The following is a 19189-nucleotide window of genomic DNA, read 5'->3' as shown; positions in this document are numbered from 1 at the left end:
CTCGAGAAAAGAATTTGCGACCTTGGGGACACAAAGATGTGTTAAATAAAGGAATGCTGAATTAGTAGTAATAAACGTAATTCAAATTCGCTAAGGATTTTGATTTCACTCTTATTTCGTATGGTATAAGATAGCGTTCGGGCTGTAATAAATTCCGCCTGATTTTGTGATTATGTTACCAACGAAACAAAGGTTCCTCCCGACCGCACCGCAGATGAACATGGTATAATTGTATCGCGCGACGGGCTTGCAGTGAAAGGTACGAGTGACTTCGCCCGGCCAGAGCCTCCGACTGCAGCTTACTCGAGCTGCACGTGTCGGTATTGACTTTCTATTATTTGCAATCAACTCATTTGAGAGCACGGCGCTGTAGGGCGGTATCTTTGTACGATCAGCTTAAGGAACTGTGTCGAACAAAACATAATAAAGAGTATCCATAGTATCTTTCCAATAAGTTTACAGTTGAATTGAACGAATACATTAAAATAAGGAAACAACGCTAAATATATTTCCTTTCTATAACGATAATCGTAAGTATTTAATTATTTACGAGGTTACTTCTAAAGACGTCTTCTTCTTTCGAATGCCAAATCAATGAAATAAAAAGAGACACTGTTTAACTTAACAATCGCGTTACAAGGTTTACAAGTGAGGCCGAGAATATTCACTAACGTTAAGTTAGCCTTCCGAATTATAAGAGGCCCATTATAATGACTAGTTTCGTTATGGCGACGTCAAGGCAACACTTAATATATCTTAATATTCGGTCGTCGATATTCATATAAGTTGAGATGGCCCAGTGGTTAGAACGCGTGCATCTTAACCGATGATTGCGGGTTCAAACCCAGGCAAGCACTGCTGATTCATGTGCTTAATTTGTCATTATAATTCATCTCGTGCTCAGCGGTGAAGGAAAACATCGTGAGGAAACCTGCATGTGACAAATTTCATAGAAATTCTACCACATACACATGTGGTAGAATAGGTCCACCAAACCGCATTGGAACAGCGTAGTGGAATATGTTCCAAACCTTCTTCTCAAAGGAAGATGAGGCCTTTAGCCCAGCAGTGGGAATTTACAGGCTGTTGTTGTTGTTTGTTTTGTTGTTGATATTCATATATATAACTGTCTTCCTGAATTGAATGTTATCACATATTATATACCTTTATTTTTCTTTTACGCGACGGATAATATTTTTATGTCGCAAAGATATTGTTTTATTTATTTCGGTTATTAATTAATAAAAGAGCCGTAATAGTCCAGTGGTTAGAAGACGTGCATCATAACCGATGATTGCGATTTAAATTCACCACTGAATTTTCACATGTTTCATTTTTGTGGACAATTTATCTCGTGGTCATCGATAGAAAAACATCGTGAGGAACCCTGCATGTGTTTGCAAATAATCCTGCCATAATCCGCATCGGAGAGATATAATCCTTCTCTTCAAAGGAGAGGGGGTGTTCTCCCAGCCGTGGGACACTTACAGGCTGATACTCACTTAATGAAAAATCGTATTAATGCTTGTCTTAATCTTGGTCAGTAAAAGTAGAAATCGTTAGAAAATAACTATTAAAAGTTGGTAGCGCAATTGACTTGAGAAAGCTCTATAATTTGATAATGTAGGACGGCGAGGAAGCAGTTGTGCATTCCGTGGCTTCGTGTATTTTTTTGTTTTAATTGCCAAAGAGGTGTACGAATACCTCGAACACCTGGCATACAGCCTTCGGTGTCTTTCACTCCGAAATACTGCAACAGACCACATAACGAGAGAAAAAATTGCGAAATTTTTAATCTAACATTAATAAGGAGATAAAATAAATTAATAACGCTAATTATTTTTTTATGAAGAGAAAACGACAGAATGTTTCTTGTAAAGGCTTATCTATAACTTGCCATAAAATAGCTTTTTTCTAAGTTGATGTACGTGTATACTAAACGAATCTGCGGCTTTTTCGTTCGAAATTTATAAAATGTTACCCCCTCGAGGTAGAGGATGAATTAAAGAGGCCCATATCCTTCCCCAAAGCTCAAACTATCTCCATAATAAATTTAATGTAAATCGGTTCAGCAGTTTAAGTGTGAAGAAGACACAGACAGGGCACTTTTGAGTTGACAATATTAGCACATATTGCAGCCATTATTAGTTTCTTATTTTAGTTGTTGATGTAGCGATAATAAATAATAATAATATATTACCTTCTGTTCAAGTACTGTGTAGTCACAGACACAATGTATGGAAATAAATATAAACATCGATTGCGTCATACATAATTATATACCTAATTACTTTACAGTCGAGCAATAAGGATAATCATAGAATAGAAATGAGATTGTTGAGCGAGATGCGACCGCTATCATTCAACCGTGTAACATAACCTGAGGCATCCGAATGGATGTAAATGCGATTGGTAAAGTACTAGAGGTTAGTTTTTGTTATACAATAATCCCTTAGTATTTCCCGACTCAGCGAGTTTGTGACATATCACTCGGTTACTCAGCTTCCAAGAAACAGCTTGTACTAGTTTTATTTTTATATTCTCATTCGCGTCGATTGCAGTACCAGCCTCTTCACTCTTATGGAGTGATTTTGGTATTTATCAATTAAAGTTGCAAGTTGCTGGTCCAGATTTAAACGGGTTCTTATAAGTCTTCCCTTAACTTGTTTAAACCAGTTTTGAGAAGATCAAAAAACTTCTTACACATTGATGGACGATACATCTACCCACTTCCATAGTTCAATATTGCTGTTATTGCTGCCTTGGTAAATCTTCCAGCGCTTTCTACACTCCAGACAGAGAAAGCTGGCCCGATGCCAATTGATAATTATCTTATTTCCTCTCATCTTACAATCACAAGCCTTCCACCCCTTTTTTACATGCTCGTGATGGACAAATAATGCGGATTATAATTCCAAGGTTATATTAAAAGTCAATTTAGTTTTTAGTATTTAAAGTTCGAGTGTCGTTGATAACGCGCACCGACATGTGCAGGTGTTCTGTGGAGAAATCAAGGAATGTTGTTTGCAGCACGCGCATTTTAATTATGTAACTAGGATACCCTTACTAGGAACTAGATACACGTGATACAACTCCAGCTATGAGTTAGCACTGCGAGCCGCAGCGGGAGCGCGTAGTCCTCCCTATCCATCAAGTTAAAATGTGTAATAAATCCCTCAAACCCAAGTTGGCAAATTATTAATTAATTTGAGTTGTTTTGTTCGCAGTACCTAATTTACATTCATGTCCACCTGATGCAACTTTGTGTTTCCATACGCGCCTATCGAGTTTGTTTCGCGAAACCCCTATGTATCTAGCAATCTGTATTTACGTACCGAACTAAGGCTACCATTGTTGATTGAAACTGTAGTAGATCCAAACTAAACTAGTATCTCCTTTGATGCTGCGATTTCCCCGTGAACGTAATTCAAACCAAACGATGTGTTGTCTAGATAGCCTGCGCCTGCAACGAACTTCCGTCGGTCATAAATTCACCATTGCCCGTGCATTCGGATACATTATTCAAGATTGAGATTGTCTGAAATGTATTTTATGGGCATTATTTCTTGAACAAATAGACATTATCTATCTGCTCTACCGCATTAAGTCGTGTTGCTCCGAAGCCGCCCACGACGCGAATTCTGACCCATATACCGTTAGAATTGCTGTAATGGCTAATTGACCCTTGTCGCCTGCATCGCCTCACTTGAATTATTGGTCATGTACTGCGATAATTACTGTAATTGCTTAATAGTAAGAATGTCTAGCTGTCGATGAATTGAAATTTACAGAAGAACACGTCTTTAATACATTCAATACCATTCGCACGTTTGCCAAGTCTCTCAACTCTGTATGTGTTAAGTGTAGTGTTCCACTTAATTTGATTCGTTACAAAAACATGTAACATCCGTGTCCATTAATTGTGTGAACTGTCAAAACATTTCGTAGTAGTGTTTTAAACGGTAAAGGTCTGTCGCCTCAATACACTCAAGATTCTCGCAGGATTAAGTCGTCGGCCACTCTTAGCTCATTAGTCCCATAACACTTTTTCACTGTCTTAATGTTCTCGCGTTCTTTGATGTCATATCGTTAGTGAATGGCATCGTATAGAGGCGCGTATAAGAAAAGCGTTAAGTTTGCCCACGAGTGCTGACAACAATAGACAACGCCGTCCAATCTCTTCGTTCGTTGCACCATCAATCACTTTGACGTCTCGGTAATTTAGTGCTGTGTATTTTGCCATTTTAATGTTTGTCGTACGTAAATCTTTATTTTATAACTTGCCCAAGCGAGCAAGTTTATGTTGATATTACAAATAAACATATCCAATATCAATCCCAGTTTAATAGTTTTTATTGTTTGTAGAAAAAGTTTCGCTATGATGGAGCGGTATTGCTCTTAGTACATATTAGATTGACTGAAATTGTAGAATTGAGGAATTTCAGTTGATATCAATCCATCCGTTTGTTTTTGCTTGGGTAATATATGGATGCGTATTTATGATTGTTCTCATATAAGTAAACATTGGAGGTCACATAATTCGTATCGGTGAAGTAGTGTAGAAAGCAAATGCTGGAGGCGCTTGCTTTGATTGACATCACAATTTGTCGCAGGTTTCTCCTTCGCGGTGAATGATAGGTCGCACTAAAGTCTTCGACACGCGTGACGTGACTTGCGGTCTCGCTAATGTTGATGTTGTCAGAACACGTTCAGTAAATATAGACAATGTTGCATTCCGCACCGCCTCCGTACGAAGCGTTCAGTCTCGTGTAGGCTTAGGCAGCCTTGTTACTGCGGCTAATGGTACCTAATGCTGCATTCGTTAAAGATACGACAATGCTGTATGTATCCACAATAATATTGATTATTTTGATGTAATCATTATTATTTTACGGATAAACTAGAAGTGAAGATAAACTTCAACAGTTACTTGTAAAAAAGTTTATAAATCTTTTAGTTAAGAGACGTTAATAGTAAGAATAACTTTAACATTTTGTTATATAATGCGTAAAAGTTTGTTCTTGTGAACTTGGCACATATAAATTCAGTTCATTGACCGTTCTCCATCACTTTTATTATTTTCGGAAACATTAAGTACGTCGACTATTGATTCAGGATGCAGGCGATGGTTGTCACGTTATATCCGTTGATTTTCTCAGGAACATTTGTCTGTAACTGCACTACTTCGTTAGTGTTGTGGTCAGTTTGTTGGGCTGCCAATTACGAGAACCTGGGCTTAAGCTTAGAGTCAGGCTAGTAAAGAATTTGTTTATTTTTTTCTGCTGAGATATTCCTATTTACAGCTCAGAGTTTGGATTTTGGCAGAGTTTACAACCACTGCCTCGGAAATCAAAACATAATTTAAAATATTATATTTGGTATAAGCCTTATTTTTTGAATAGATCAAGTTAAAAATAAGTTTAGTCTTATAATTGAAACGAATACCGTGCCTCAATAAGAATGTAACAATTTTGCGAAGTCGAATACTAGGTTTGAGTTTACCTTTCCTTCTCGGGTCCATACAATGATCGCCATCGGTCCTTTTGTAAACATTTATATTAATCTCATAAAGCCGCCGCTTTTCCGAGGCTGTTGCGTTTGAGCTCTTCGTTAATTACGAATTACTGTTGCATCGAAATAGTCAACCGACTCAGACTTATAAACTGTACTTGGTGGTAGGGCAGGGCGTCATCAGTTTGTATTTAAAGTAAAAATAAATTTAACAATTGTTTCAATTAACAGCATTTCCATAGAGTGTAATCATCTTAATGATTAACTTTACAATAGTTACCTTATTACACATGTACATTTTACCTAGTACACTAGTGTCTATGTATTACCCAGTGAAAGTGTAGTCGTAAGCTAAGTGCTAATTAAGTTAATTTATATCAGCTTTTATTAACGGTTGATGTCGGACACTTCGCGCACGACTTGTAGGCAATTATTGATGCACTGCGTTATAGGCGTTACAGCTTACAATTAGCCCGTGTTAAGTGTCGGACGCTTTCTATTGTTCTTGGATCACTGGCGCCCAATGCACGCTGGAGCCTTCGTAGTGTTTCGCTTACTCAAACAACTTTCCTACCTAGTTATGACCATGTTGTATATAAAGTAGGAAATTTATATATAACATGGTCATTTTATTGATTTTCTAAATAATCATTATATCCAAATGCATGCTGCCCGGAGGCTTGTCTTGGTTCTATTATTATTATTATATTCCAACATATAGTAGGTTGCAGGCCGATGTCTGCTGTTGTTAGTTTTATAGTTTATCTTTGACCTGGAATGTTCTGTCCCATTGTTAGTTGTTGTTTTACACTAAATTTATTGCAATAAAGTGTGTCTCTAAACGTATTTATGTTGTTGTTCTAATAGGTTGGGGAAAAAGTTTCTTCGTATTTTATATGAAAATTCAAAAAGTTTTTTTTATAGTTTATTTACATTTGACTAAAGTATGTAGGTGCCATTTTGTTCCATAACTTTTTGCCATCTTGTTGGTAGTAACATGATCCCATTGCTGTAAAAATTTTGGGGCTTCTGATCGAAAAACTGCGACAAGTGGTTTTGGCAGTCCTCTCGTGATGTTAACCTGACACTGCCTAAGGAATTCTGCAGAGACCGAAACAGATGAAAATCTGAAGGTGCAAGGTCAGGACTATACGGCGGATGCATTAATACCTCCTAGCCAAACTCTCGTAATTTTTGTTGAGTGGCTAAAGATGTGTGAGGTCTAGCGTTGTCATGGTGAAAAACCACACCCCTTCTGTTGATCAATTCTGGCCGCCTTCTCTCAATTTCTTGCTTCAATCTCATCAATTGTTCGCAATACAGTTCTGAATCGATGGTCCTAACGGGCGGTAACAGCTCATAATGAATGATGCCCTTCCAATCCCACCATACACACAGCATTATCTTGTTGCGAGTTAATCCGGGTTTTGCCACAGTCTGTGAAGCTTGACCGGCCTTTGACCACGATCGTTTTCGCACGTTCTTGTCGTATGTGATCCACTTTTCATCACCAGTTATCAGCTTCTTCAAAAATGGTTCGGTTTCATTACGTCGTAATAAAGAATCACAAATGAGTACACGGTTCATTAGGTTTCTTTCTTTTCTTTCAGTGAGTCCATGAAGCACCCATATATCGAGTTTTTTTGTGTACCCAGCTTTATTCAAATGAGTCAAAACCGTTTTGTGGTCAATTACCAGTTCTTCAGCTACATTGTAACTACTAATATGCCGATCTTGCTCCACTTTTTCAAAAATGGCATCAATTTTGTCCGTAACAGGGCGACCAGAGCGAGATGCATCTTTGATATCAAAATTTCCGGCTTGAAAACGCTTAAACCAAACTTGCGCTACTCTCACAGATACTGCATTAGGTCCATAAACATCACAAATTTTTTCGCGGCTTGAGTTGCATTTTTACCTTTTTTATAGTAAAATTTTAAAATGTATCGAATTTCTTCTTTAGATTCACTAATTTTAACAACAACAAAAACACATGAAAATCACACAAATTCCTAATTTGAATTTGGAAGTGCCTTCTTTAAAATTAAAACTTTTTAATGATACCAAAACCAGCCAGATACAAATGGTATAGCCAAAGAGATTTTATTACAAGTTCATACATACTATATGCGAAAAGACTTTTTCCCCAACCTAATATATATCGTAGACAAAGTTGGTCTAATACTAAAGCCTAGAGCGTTGGTATCGCCACGAATTTAACGGTAACGCAGATAACTGATGATATCACTGTCGCCTTATCTGATGCAGTTCCGATGCCCTCCGTGCTGGCGGTACTCGCAAGCTGATCCCGTACATCTCGAAGTGTCGTCTCACTGTGATTGATGTTAACGACTTTACGTTCGGTTAAATGTTGAAAAGAGTAACTACTGAGTTTCTTGCCGGTTCTTCTCGGTAGAATTTATTTTCCGAACCGGTGGTAGCTTCACTTAATTGTTAAATGAGGATTCAAAAGTGCTTGTAAAAGCCCACTTGAATAAAGTTTATTTTGATTGATTTGTTTGGTTACAAAGACATATAATAACAATGAAGAATAATACAGGGAAGAGAGAAACCGACTAGCTAGGACTTGATGGGATTTTGCAGTGCACCTGCACTGGATAGCGAGGCGGGAGATGACCCTCCTACCACGAGCTTTGCTCGTCATTGGGGACGCTTCATCTCACCCGGAAGAAGCGCGCCTCCTCTGACCCGCCCCGCTGAATTATTTTTACTATGCCTACGCCATATAGGCATCGTAAAAAACCAATCTATCCTAAAAAACTAGCGTCTGATATTTTTCGATCAATATAATATTAAATTAAAAAATAATAAAGTAATAATAATTTCAATGTACTAGTGATTGTATTATAATTACAATACAATACCTATAATTAGACTTCATAGAATAATGTTTTTACTGGCAATTAAACCTCCTATTAAAGTCTAGTTATAGACCTAATAAATATTAGAGAAGAGAGACAATATTACATGTATATTGATATTCTAAATGAATAATGTTTTTGAAAGTAACTTAAAAACCTTACTGTTATATTTCAATTACCGAACAGAGTATATTTGAAGGCAGATGCTCATTTGTATAAATCCTGGGCCCAAAGGTTCTATAGTATACCGATGTGTACATGCGAAGGTCACGACCCTCCCTCTCCAGTCAGAACGCCTTGTGTTTGAGTGTAATATTTGTTTTGTCATGAATACTGATGTATTGGAATGTTCACTCTCGGTTTTCAACCGACTAACTATATTTTTATTCAAACGTTCGTGTTAATAGTCGTCGCCCGCGGCTACGCTCGCGTTTTAGGGGTTGGGTTGTCATGTTCAATTAATATTATGAATATTTTAAATTAGGTTGCGGCTCACGAACTAATTTATGTTTATAATTTAATGTAAGTAAAGGATAGTGAGGGAACCTTCATGAATTTGAAATATACTGAGATTGCGCTCTATCAGAAATAAGTTCCCATAAGTGAGCAGGTTTGTAGTCGGCGTAACATTAGACAACCGTGGCTGCGTCGTTGTTCCGTTGCCGTTTTTCTAACTTGTCCGTGTGGTGCTCTCGAGTCGTCAGTGAGTGTCCGCGAGCGCAGTCGCGGTCTGAGGCTACTGAGGGCGTTTCAGATGCCTCGACGCGATTGACGCGCGGTTGGCAGTCAATTAACTGTTGTTTTTTGCTTTACCGTTACGTTTATTTTTCACACCACTTTTTTACCTCGACTCGAGGCGAGCGAGCATCTATTGATGTAACCGATATCGTTGATTGTACTCGCAGTTTTAGGTTTATAGAACATATCATTTCAATTCTTGTGCACCGGTTTGCTGAGCATTTCGGTGAACACCAAAACTTATTCGACCGCCAAACATCTTTGCCTTCTCGCACGGAGCCTTCAAGTATAAGAAAGTGACATTTAAACAATGTTAAATATGTTTCTTGCAATGCCAGCGTCGGTAAGGTTAGTAAGATACTAACGAGCGCTTTGTTCGCAAGTTTGAAGATACATAATGAAAGCATTTAACTGCACGAAGTTATAGGAACATATAATGCACATTAACTTCATTTAAATTTGTAAAGGATCTGAAGTTCTCAGCGGCCCGGACGGGGAAATAGGATTTCAATATTAGATTCAATGTACATTTTCACCGTAAGGAGTAATTTCCGAGCCGCGCCGCCCTCACTCGCTTCGTTACTGTATTGTGACTGACAATTCTAAGGAATATTAAATGAGTGTTGAATATGGAATCCTTGTTATTGAATATCAATGCACTTGTTCAGCGTGTGTGTGTGTGTGTGTGTGTGTGTGTGTCGCGGCCGTGAAAGCAAAGCTCTACCGCTGTAAAGATTTCTCAAATAGCACAACTAATATGGCTTTAAGTATATTTTAAGTTACAACTCTATTATTCAATTTATTTATAGCGAAGTGCTTATTGTTACAGACTTCCTTCAATTCGATTCAATTAATAAAATAAAATATTTTTTTTGTTGCCTTTTTTTTGTAATGTCTTTGGCTGTGGCGTTATTTATTTCTGCAAATGGTATCAAGTTTCAATTATAAAGACGATGGAGTGCGATGAAACTTGACTGGATATCAATTTCCGAGTGCCGACTGTCGAGCGACGAGAGGTCTCGGTGCGACGGCCAGGAGCTGTCAATTACCGTATCTTTGGACTCCATCTACTATGATGTATATCTCGATAAGTTTCCGAAACAAAAAACTACCGCTTTGATTGATAATGTTTCTTTCACACGTAGATTATACGGTTCGTCGACGACTTTCTTGTAATTTATTTGAGATTAAATCCAATTGCGTACAATTACGTTCAAACAGAGATATAGTAAAACATAAAAACGCAAAAACAAGAACCTTATCAGACATTCATCATTTATTTAGGGTCCCGTATATAAAAAGGTAAGACCGAGCCCTATTAAGACTTCGATGTATCGCTAGGCACGTCTCATGAACCACGGTAGTCAATATGTAATATTAGATAATATATTTCTCTGGCAAACAGAATGAAATCAATGTCTATGGGGGACCCATACAACGGACATGACTTTTTTGCCGTTTTATAGTTAAGGGGATAGAAGCATTCGTGCAAGATTTCAACTGGCACTTGGCTGGCTTTTTTGAATTATGATGTACAAACATTCTATCTCTATATACAAATCTCTACTTAGCATCGTATAATGCGTTCATCAGATTAAGGACGGCTAGAGCGTTGGCAAAAACGATAAGATCAAATGAGCCAGTATCTAATTAAACTTCACGTTGCTCGTATTGTGCTCGTATAATAATAATGCAAGACACGAGTAATCGTAATCGATCCATTATGTTCGCATGAGATCATAATTAGTTGGACGTCCTGCAACTATTGTCTGCGTAATTGGCGTCTTCGTGAGTACACTCGTGAACGAGTCACCAAATGCAGCGCGGCGATTTTAGGCAAACTTTCGTGTCCTCTCATTTTCCCAATGGAATGTAGCAAGGAAGGAAGAGTGCGTTCGTAGTCACACACACATGCTTTTGTACTGTAATGTCTGTTTCAATTTTTCAATCTCGTCGATATCGGTCAGAAAACCAGCAGTAGTAACTAATTATGTCTTGTTTACATTTAGACGTGTACCGGATAACGCTCTTCTCAAAGATAATTTCGAGTTTTCTCGTGTAACGAACTTTAATTCACGAATACCACGTACTCTCTGTAGCTGACAAGTAAAAGTAAACAGGTCGTAGAAGAGGCATCTCCTCAAGATGGCCACAGTGCGAATCCTTGAAGGGTTCCCGGGGGCCGCCGCGTAATGTTCCGTACACAATGCGGTCCCTCGGGCCCCGTTGCGCTTTATTACGGTATCGCCAACACGCGCGTTGTGGAGGACGATATAAATTATCCACCTCGCAGCGAAACTGCTGTTACTTTCACTATTCCACTCTTGAGTCGCGTCTACTGAGTATACATATGCGTACTCAAACGTCGTAACTGGAGCGTCTTAGTCTAGTCGTGGCATATTATTTTCCCATGACCATCCACTGAGTTTTTAAGATGAAAGCGATCGACTACTAAGTGTTCTCCACGGTAACTCGTATGCAGTGAATGTCTTATCTTAAATGAGAACATAAAGGGGATCCCGGAGCTGAGCCGCAGTCCGCAGACGGAATGCTCTAAATATAGCGCGAGGATTTGGCCTGCCGCCAGCTGGAATTCCAGAGACGCATTCCGCGCGGAGACTAGGACTCCTGAAACCGGGAGACAACATTGTATCAACATTTTAACATAACTAAGTTCAAAGCGAAATAATTGTACTTTACTAGTAAAGTACAGTACAGTTGAAGTAAAATGGAAGCAAATTCGCCTAATTGATTTTTTACATTATTGTATTAAATGTATGTTTGCCGCAGAACTCACTACTAGATGTTAAATGAATACGAATACATCTAAAGTTATATATTTTTTGGGAATAGAAGGGTTCCAAATATTAGTAGATAAGAATTATAAATAATAAATTGGTATCGATAAAAATAATCGTGTACGTAACGCGAGTTCGCCGCGCTGCGATTGAACGCTATTAAATCATAGCATCGCGTACAAACCATCGATCACGTTTTCGGAGATCGGGAGCTCGCATAAAAACCAGAAACAAAAACCAGTCTCATCGGACGAGTGATTCACGAGCGAGAAAAAATGGTGTCTATCGAAACGGCAGGTGTATTGACTCTCATTAATGATAATTTATTGGCGTATACAACGTTTAGTAATAAATTCATAAAATCTTCTTAAAGCTCCTCCATTAGGATTCCATACGCTTGGATAATACCAAAGTTAAACACAGGCTTTTAGATTCAATTATAGTTTGCTTTTTATAAACGAAACTGATGTAAATATACGGAACCGCTGCGCGCGAACGCGCCGTGCGTTCGTCCCATTTGTAGGTGTTTTGTTAAATTACTTGAACTTTGAGTTGAAGTAACATACTTAACAAATACAAACACCCGTACACATTGAATTAATTATTATTCTCCCTTATAATTAAAATGAAAATTTAAAATTATTATTAGTTATTTGTATTTGTACTCATTTAAAACAAAATAAAAAACGGAAATGAGCTTAATTTGTTTTCTGACAGAGCGACAAGTACGAGCAGCGTGGCCATTTGAAATAATTAAATCCGGCGTTGGGTGGAATGCATTGTATATATGTATATATCAACTGTCACGAACTGCTGCTGGTCTCCTAGATTGGGCTGCAGACCCCGAGCTCTACGGTCGCATTCGGGGTTCCTCTGTTATAAAATTCACAGTAACGAAAATTAGAAGTTAGCAGTGTTAACATTTTTTTCTCAGAAAGCACGTCCAAAGTTGGGAATGAACTATCTCCCGTCATGCCAGGTTGAGCCAAATACTATTGTTATGTAGAGCTGAAAAGGCGAGTGAAATATTTAAGCCTGTCGTTCATCGCACTTGATCAAGCAAACGATAGTAAAATACTCAATGTAAAATATTTTGAAAGGGAAGACAATTACTACAACATTAAAGAATTTATTTTCAAACATTAATTTCCTCTCCGTTGTGACTTACAATACGTATTTCATGAACGAGTTGCAAAAGTTGGAGGCGGATAGGATTTAGATAAGATATGACATTCGATAGCTTCTTTATCTGCGGCGGTAAAACTGAGCTATGCGTTATCTGGTTAACTACAAACAGCAACGTGCCAACCTGATGCATACGGTGTATTGGTTTAATATAAGAAGAAGATTATACAGCACCCGCCAAATAATTATCATCATCATCATTTGTCCAAATCAATTTATTAATGGTTTATCATATTTTAAATGCTTATTTTTTCAATGAAAATTCAATTATTTCTAAGAATTAGAAAGGTCAGCGAACTCATTGGACTATATCTGGCAGCGTATGTCGGATAATCTGGGAACACGTGGATATCGCGAGTTCAAATCCGGACAAACACAACGAGATCACATATCTCGTCGGTGCTTAAGTTTTATTTATAATTTATCTCGTCATTACCTCACCGCTCCTTCATTGCCGATGAAGTATTCCACGATCCTATGATAACGTCCAACTGCGGGGTAAGCGGAACCTGGGCAGGGACAAGAGTATTACAGCCCGACCTACTCGTAGATCTCGCTAACGCCAGTATCCTCCGGGTCCGACGCGGCCTCGCCGGGGAGTGATCGCGCCGGTCGTGACTGTCGCGTCCTCGTGACTCGCGCCTCGGATGCGGCACGATCGAAACAGATGATTGTCTTTATGTTGGGATTGCCACTATTCGTCTTTTCTCCGGATATTATTTATTTCTGAATCTACGACGGATCACTTGGAGTTCAATTTTCTGTTATAAACTTTTACTGGGTTATGTTAATTTTGATATTGCGATTAGAATGAATTATACTTTAAATATAACAAGTGTCCTGTAGTCGCTGTATGTAATAAGAAGTGTACTGTGTGACAAATCAAGTCACTCACTGTCCTCCACCAACCAAGCACGATCCACCTCCGGGGACCATCACCGGTGTGAATCAGACAAAATTAAAAATTGATTAAATCCACCATTAAAACAAATTCCTAAATTAGACTGTTTGTGACACACAAGCGAATATTTATATCGTATGAGAATCGAGGAGAGAGACGACAGTGTGGAGATAACGCGCTGACGACACGTGTCCTGATTGGATGGTAACTTTATCCTAAAACGTCATCGGATTCACCAAAATAAAGCCCACATCTCATCTCAGTAATTAAAAATAATAATTTTAACGTAATTCAACCATCCTTAAGCTTGTCATCTATATTCTATACTAATATTAAAGACGTAAAAGTATCCTGTTCGACTTTGTCTGTCTCTGTTACTTTACGGTCGCAGCGACGTGGCGCGGAATAGATGGAATTAGGTACGAAGCAAGCTTTAAAGCTAAAGAAGGTCCTGGGGCAACACTTTCAGCCCTAACGTGACGATCATCCCCCAAAACGCAAAGTATACTTTATCAGTGCGCTTCGCTTTAATTTTCTTTACTATAAAACGGGCAAGATCGTCGATCAAAATCAAACCATACGGTATTCGCGTAGGTACATGCTAAGTTTAATTTATGATTTTGAATTAGGATACTCGTATTTTTAAATTGACAGTTTACAGTTTAAATAACCAGGTGGATAAAAGACGTATTAGATACTCCTTTACACTTATAAAAATGCGTTAAAACCAACAAATAACAAATCCACGAATCGGGTCAATTTGATGTAGTTGGATCTCGAATAACCTCCAAACGCGGTCCCCACACATTGGGTTGACACGAGGGCGGCGCGGAGCGGGAGCAGCGGGCGCGGTACGTTTGTCTCAATTTATCGAATCATCCGCAGCAGATATATGCACCCACCGGTCGCTCGCCTTACTGAAAATGTTTCTATATAGATTGTATTACATTCCATATTTAGAAGTAAGAGATTTATTATACAAAATTAGAGTGCATTTTTCTCAAATGTTTTGGATTAAACAGGATGACGTTTGGTTTGTGATAGAATATCTCGAAGCAACAGGGTTGAAACTTCAATTTAGTGAAGTTCCATATAGTCTTGAACCGATACCGATGTGTGAATGAAGGAAACGCGAATGTTTCGCTTTCAGGGCGGGTGGTGTGCGGCGCGTGCGCCGGCAAGTGCAGCGGCGAGGTGCTGCGCGTGTCCGACAAGTACTTCCACATGGCTTGCTTCACGTGCCGCACCTGCTCCGCGTCGCTCGCTCGCGGCGGCTTCTTCTGCAAGGACGGCCACTACTACTGTCCGCAGGTATGTTATATTCATAAAGTAGCTTCAGTTTTATCTCGTAACACTAACACAGAGCATACCTTAAAGAGGTATGAAAGTTGTTAAAAGGGAAACGCATAGTGTTTTTGTTACAGGAGTAACGTTGTCGAGATCGTATGGTTTTTCTGATCAATGCGGAGGACCAATAGTCGCAACCTTACTCCGTGTACGCGTGTTGATGTTTGTTCGAGCCGCAGTAAAGTGTTCGTTGTGTCGTTTGCAGGACTACCAAAGGGCGTTCGGCACGAGATGCGCGGCGTGCAACCAGTACGTAGAGGGCGAGGTAGTCTCCGCCCTCGGAAACACCTACCACCAGAAATGCTTCACTTGCGCAAGATGCCAGTACGTGTACTATCGTTGTATCTTAACCTTTGACAGTCAATTGAATGTAATTATGAGTCATTGTGATTCGACAAATACTAATCAACGCCATCAACGGGAGTTCTTTCGTTTTCAGCGTATACATTACATACATGGAAATGTTTTTTAAGCTGTTTAACCAATGGTTTATCGGGGCCTTATTCCCGGTCGCACCTAATAACCCCGAACGTCAATTCGAAGGCGCGCGTTCCCGTCTGGTGAGAAGGTGACGTACACGGGCAGCGAGGTGGTGTGCGCGGCGTGCACGAGCGCGCCGCAGAAGCAGACGGCGCGCGCGGCGCGCTCGCCGCTGGCGTCGCCGCGCGCGCCCGCCGCCGCGCCCGCCGCCTCGCCCTCCTCGCCCGAGCCGCCCTCCTCGCCCGCCACGCCCGGCTCGCCCGGCTCCGGCCGCGACCGGGACCAGCGGCAGCCGGACCCCAACGGTTAGTCAACATTAGCTCTCTGGTGTTCCTCGAGGAATAGCCAAAACTGGGGCCCATTATATTGAACTTATCGGATGCTCGCAGTGCGTCAACGAATCGTTGAATTGAATACCACTTCTGGTCTTGCTATTTCTTTTTAAAGACTACCCGCACAGGTCGGCGAGGGGACAGTGTCAATCGAGCGCGAAATGACGATCAGGGACGGCCGCTCGCCCTCACCCTCGCTAAACGAAATATCGAAATGCGATACTCGCCGTGGTATTCATTTCTTTGCCGAGTACGGAGGGCTAATATAATTGACCACAATTTGTGTCGATGATATTTTACGGTAAATGAAAACAACGATGTTTCTTTTTAACGCTTAATTAAACTTTATTTGGGTTTGTGTAAATAGTGCTGGTTCCCGCAATTATTCCAAATGGCTACGGTACACTGTTACCTGACCGACACTTTTTCTTGCCATAAAATTAAATTTTAAACCTACTTTACTCCTGTACAAATACTCTACTACTACTAATGTACAAAGTCCAGAAAAGTGGTTTATCAAAGTGCCAGATGATATTGAAATGACAGTTTTCTTTGTTACAAAATATTCGACTAGACTTCTTAGATAAGATGGACAGTTTTGTCAAAAGTAGGAAATTACTATTGCCGGGAAAATAAAAGTTATTATTATAACTTATTTCAAATGACAATCACATTGTTAAACATGATATGACAAAATATTGTAGTAATCATATCTGATGCTGAAACAATTGCTTCTATTCGAACTGTTTTTTGGTTTCGTAAGTACCCTTTTTTATACGAGCCAAAACACGTTTCTTGAAAATGAATATTCTTAATTACGAATGTTCCGCTCGGGACAGTCACGCAATGATTTGATGATGACGGGGGGCGTGCGCCGCAGAGTGCGCGGGCTGCGGTCAGGAGCTGTCGGAGGGGCAGGCGCTGGTGGCGCTGGAGCGCCAGTGGCACACGTGGTGCTTCGCGTGCGGCGAGTGCGGCGCCGTGCTGCAGGGCGAGTACATGGGCCGCGCCGGCGTGCCCTACTGCGAGCGCGACTACCAGCGCCTCTACGGCGTGCGCTGCGCCTACTGCCAGCGCTACATCTCCGGGAAGGTGCTGCAGGCCGGCGACAACCACCACTTCCACCCCACGTGCGCGCGCTGCAGCAAGTGCGGCGACCCCTTCGGCGACGGCGAGGAGATGTTCCTGCAGGGCGCCGCCATCTGGCACCCGCGCTGCGGGCCCGCGCCGCACGCGCCGCTCGCGCCGCTCGACCTCGAGCGCGCCTCCTCCGAGCTGCAGGTGCGCGCGCCGCCGGCCGCTCTCATTACTCTTGTTTACTATTTGTTTGCTGAGCGCTTCGCAGTACGCGCCCGTGCTGCCGAGCCTCTCGTCCTGTAGCGTACCGTCGGGCGCCGGCGGCGACCCCCCCGGGCGGGCGTCGCCGCCGACGCCGCCGACGCCGCTGACGCCGTTGTTGTTGTGACAGTTCTCGCTGCGCTCGCGCACCCCCAGCGTCAACGGCTCCTACTGCAGTCCCTACAGTAGCTTGACCAGGAAGGTCCGTGTTTTTTATTTGCATTTTTTTGTTTGATATGCTTCTTAGTAAACTTTGTTATATTATTTTTACCTACTAGTAGTTTATATTATTTTGTTCGGTGGTATATTATATTTTAACATCCAACGGGCTCTCGAAGGTGCGAGTGACGGGCCACCGCGCTAGTCACCGATAATATCCACCTGTAAGATAAATAAACTCGTTTCTGTAATCATTGTTATGGATGAAAAGCACCATTTAATTTCGATCGCAACGTTTACAACTCTGTAAGCAGTAAACTATTCCCTATCGAGCGCCCGTCGACGGCCGTCGGCTCGGCGGGCGCGCTCTGAGCGTGAGTGTGTTGAGCAGTACGGCTACCGCGCCGTGTCGCCGGGGCTGGCGCTGCGCGAGTACCGCGACGACGCGTGCTCGCCGCACCGCATCACCACGTACTCGTACCTGGCCGGCGAGCCCGCCACGCTGCGCCGCTGCGTGCAGCCCTACGACCGCCCGCCCGCCTCGCCGCACTTCCACCGCCCGCCCTGTGAGTGCCGCGCCCCGCGCCCCGCACGCCGCACGCCCCCCGCGCCCCCCGCCCGCTAACGCGCGCGTGTTGCAGCGTCGGCGAGCACGCGCGCGTCGTCCCGCGCCGGCAGCAAGGCGTCGTCGCGGCCCGGCATGCGCGTGCTGGTGGACTCCATCCGCTCCGAGACGCCGCGCCCCAAGTCGCCGCACATGAACAACGAGGTGCGCCGCGCCCCGCCCCGCCCGCGCCCCCCCGCGCCCCGCCCGCGCCTGACCGAGCCTGTCGCGTGTTGCAGGAGCCCATCGAGCTGTCTCACTACCCGTCGGCCTACAAGCCCCCCCCCGGCACGAAGCCCAAGATCGAGCGCGACGACTTCCCGGCGCCGCCCTACCCGTACACCGACCCGGGTGAGCGCGCTCGTCCCGTTTTCTCCCCCGAGTATCGAGAAGTCGATCGACTGCTCATATAGGATATTTGAGTTTGCGTCACTCGCACAGCAGAATTTATATTCCATCCGCACGTACACAGAGCGTCGGCGGCGCTGGTCGGACACGTACAAGGGCGTGCCCGACAGCGACGACGAGGGCGAACGCGTCAACGGCCTCAACGGCGACGTCGACCCGCAGCTGCGCAAGGAGGAGCAGGAGCTCGCCAAGATAGAGAGCGGCATCGCGCAGGTGTTCCTGAAGGAGGTCAAGGAGCGCGAGAAGCTGCAGCAGTGGAAGAGACAGAACCTCGACCCGCGCAACGCGAGCAGGTAGGCGCCGCCCTCCCCCCGCCCTGCCCCCCCCCCCGCCCCCCACGCGGCGAGTGCTGACGTGCGAGTGTGCAGGACGCCGAGTGCGGCGCGCGAGGCGGGCGCGCGGCTGCGCTACTCGTCGCCGGTGGGCGCGTCGCCGTCGCGCTCGCTCGACCACCCGCGCCACCACGACCCCGCGCTCGCGCACCACCACGTGCCCTCCTACAACGG

The 19189-nt window shown here is 42.5% G+C and overlaps 1 protein-coding gene across 5 annotated transcripts in view; it reads left to right on the top strand.

Annotated features, from left to right (window-relative positions):
- Positions 1-19189, top strand: part of LOC124539700 (actin-binding LIM protein 2) — a 67534-nt gene that overhangs the window by 43323 nt on the left and 5022 nt on the right. For all 5 annotated transcript variants that reach the window (XM_047117032.1, XM_047117029.1, XM_047117030.1 and 2 more), the window contains exons 2-11: positions 15166-15326; positions 15568-15686; positions 15906-16147; positions 17055-17455; positions 17643-17714; positions 18063-18237; positions 18313-18440; positions 18515-18626; positions 18748-18976; positions 19052-19188. In XM_047117032.1, coding sequence (XP_046972988.1) covers positions 15166-15326; positions 15568-15686; positions 15906-16147; positions 17055-17455; positions 17643-17714; positions 18063-18237; positions 18313-18440; positions 18515-18626; positions 18748-18976; positions 19052-19188 — 1776 coding nt within the window. The remainder of the gene's footprint in view (positions 1-15165; positions 15327-15567; positions 15687-15905; positions 16148-17054; positions 17456-17642; positions 17715-18062; positions 18238-18312; positions 18441-18514; positions 18627-18747; positions 18977-19051; position 19189) is intronic.

The sequence above is a fragment of the Vanessa cardui genome, chromosome 23 (assembly GCF_905220365.1).
Source record: "Vanessa cardui chromosome 23, ilVanCard2.1, whole genome shotgun sequence".
NCBI lineage: Eukaryota > Metazoa > Arthropoda > Insecta > Lepidoptera > Nymphalidae > Vanessa > Vanessa cardui.
The sequence above is the reverse complement of the archived record's forward strand: the minus strand, read 5'-3'. Positions and strand labels throughout refer to the sequence as shown.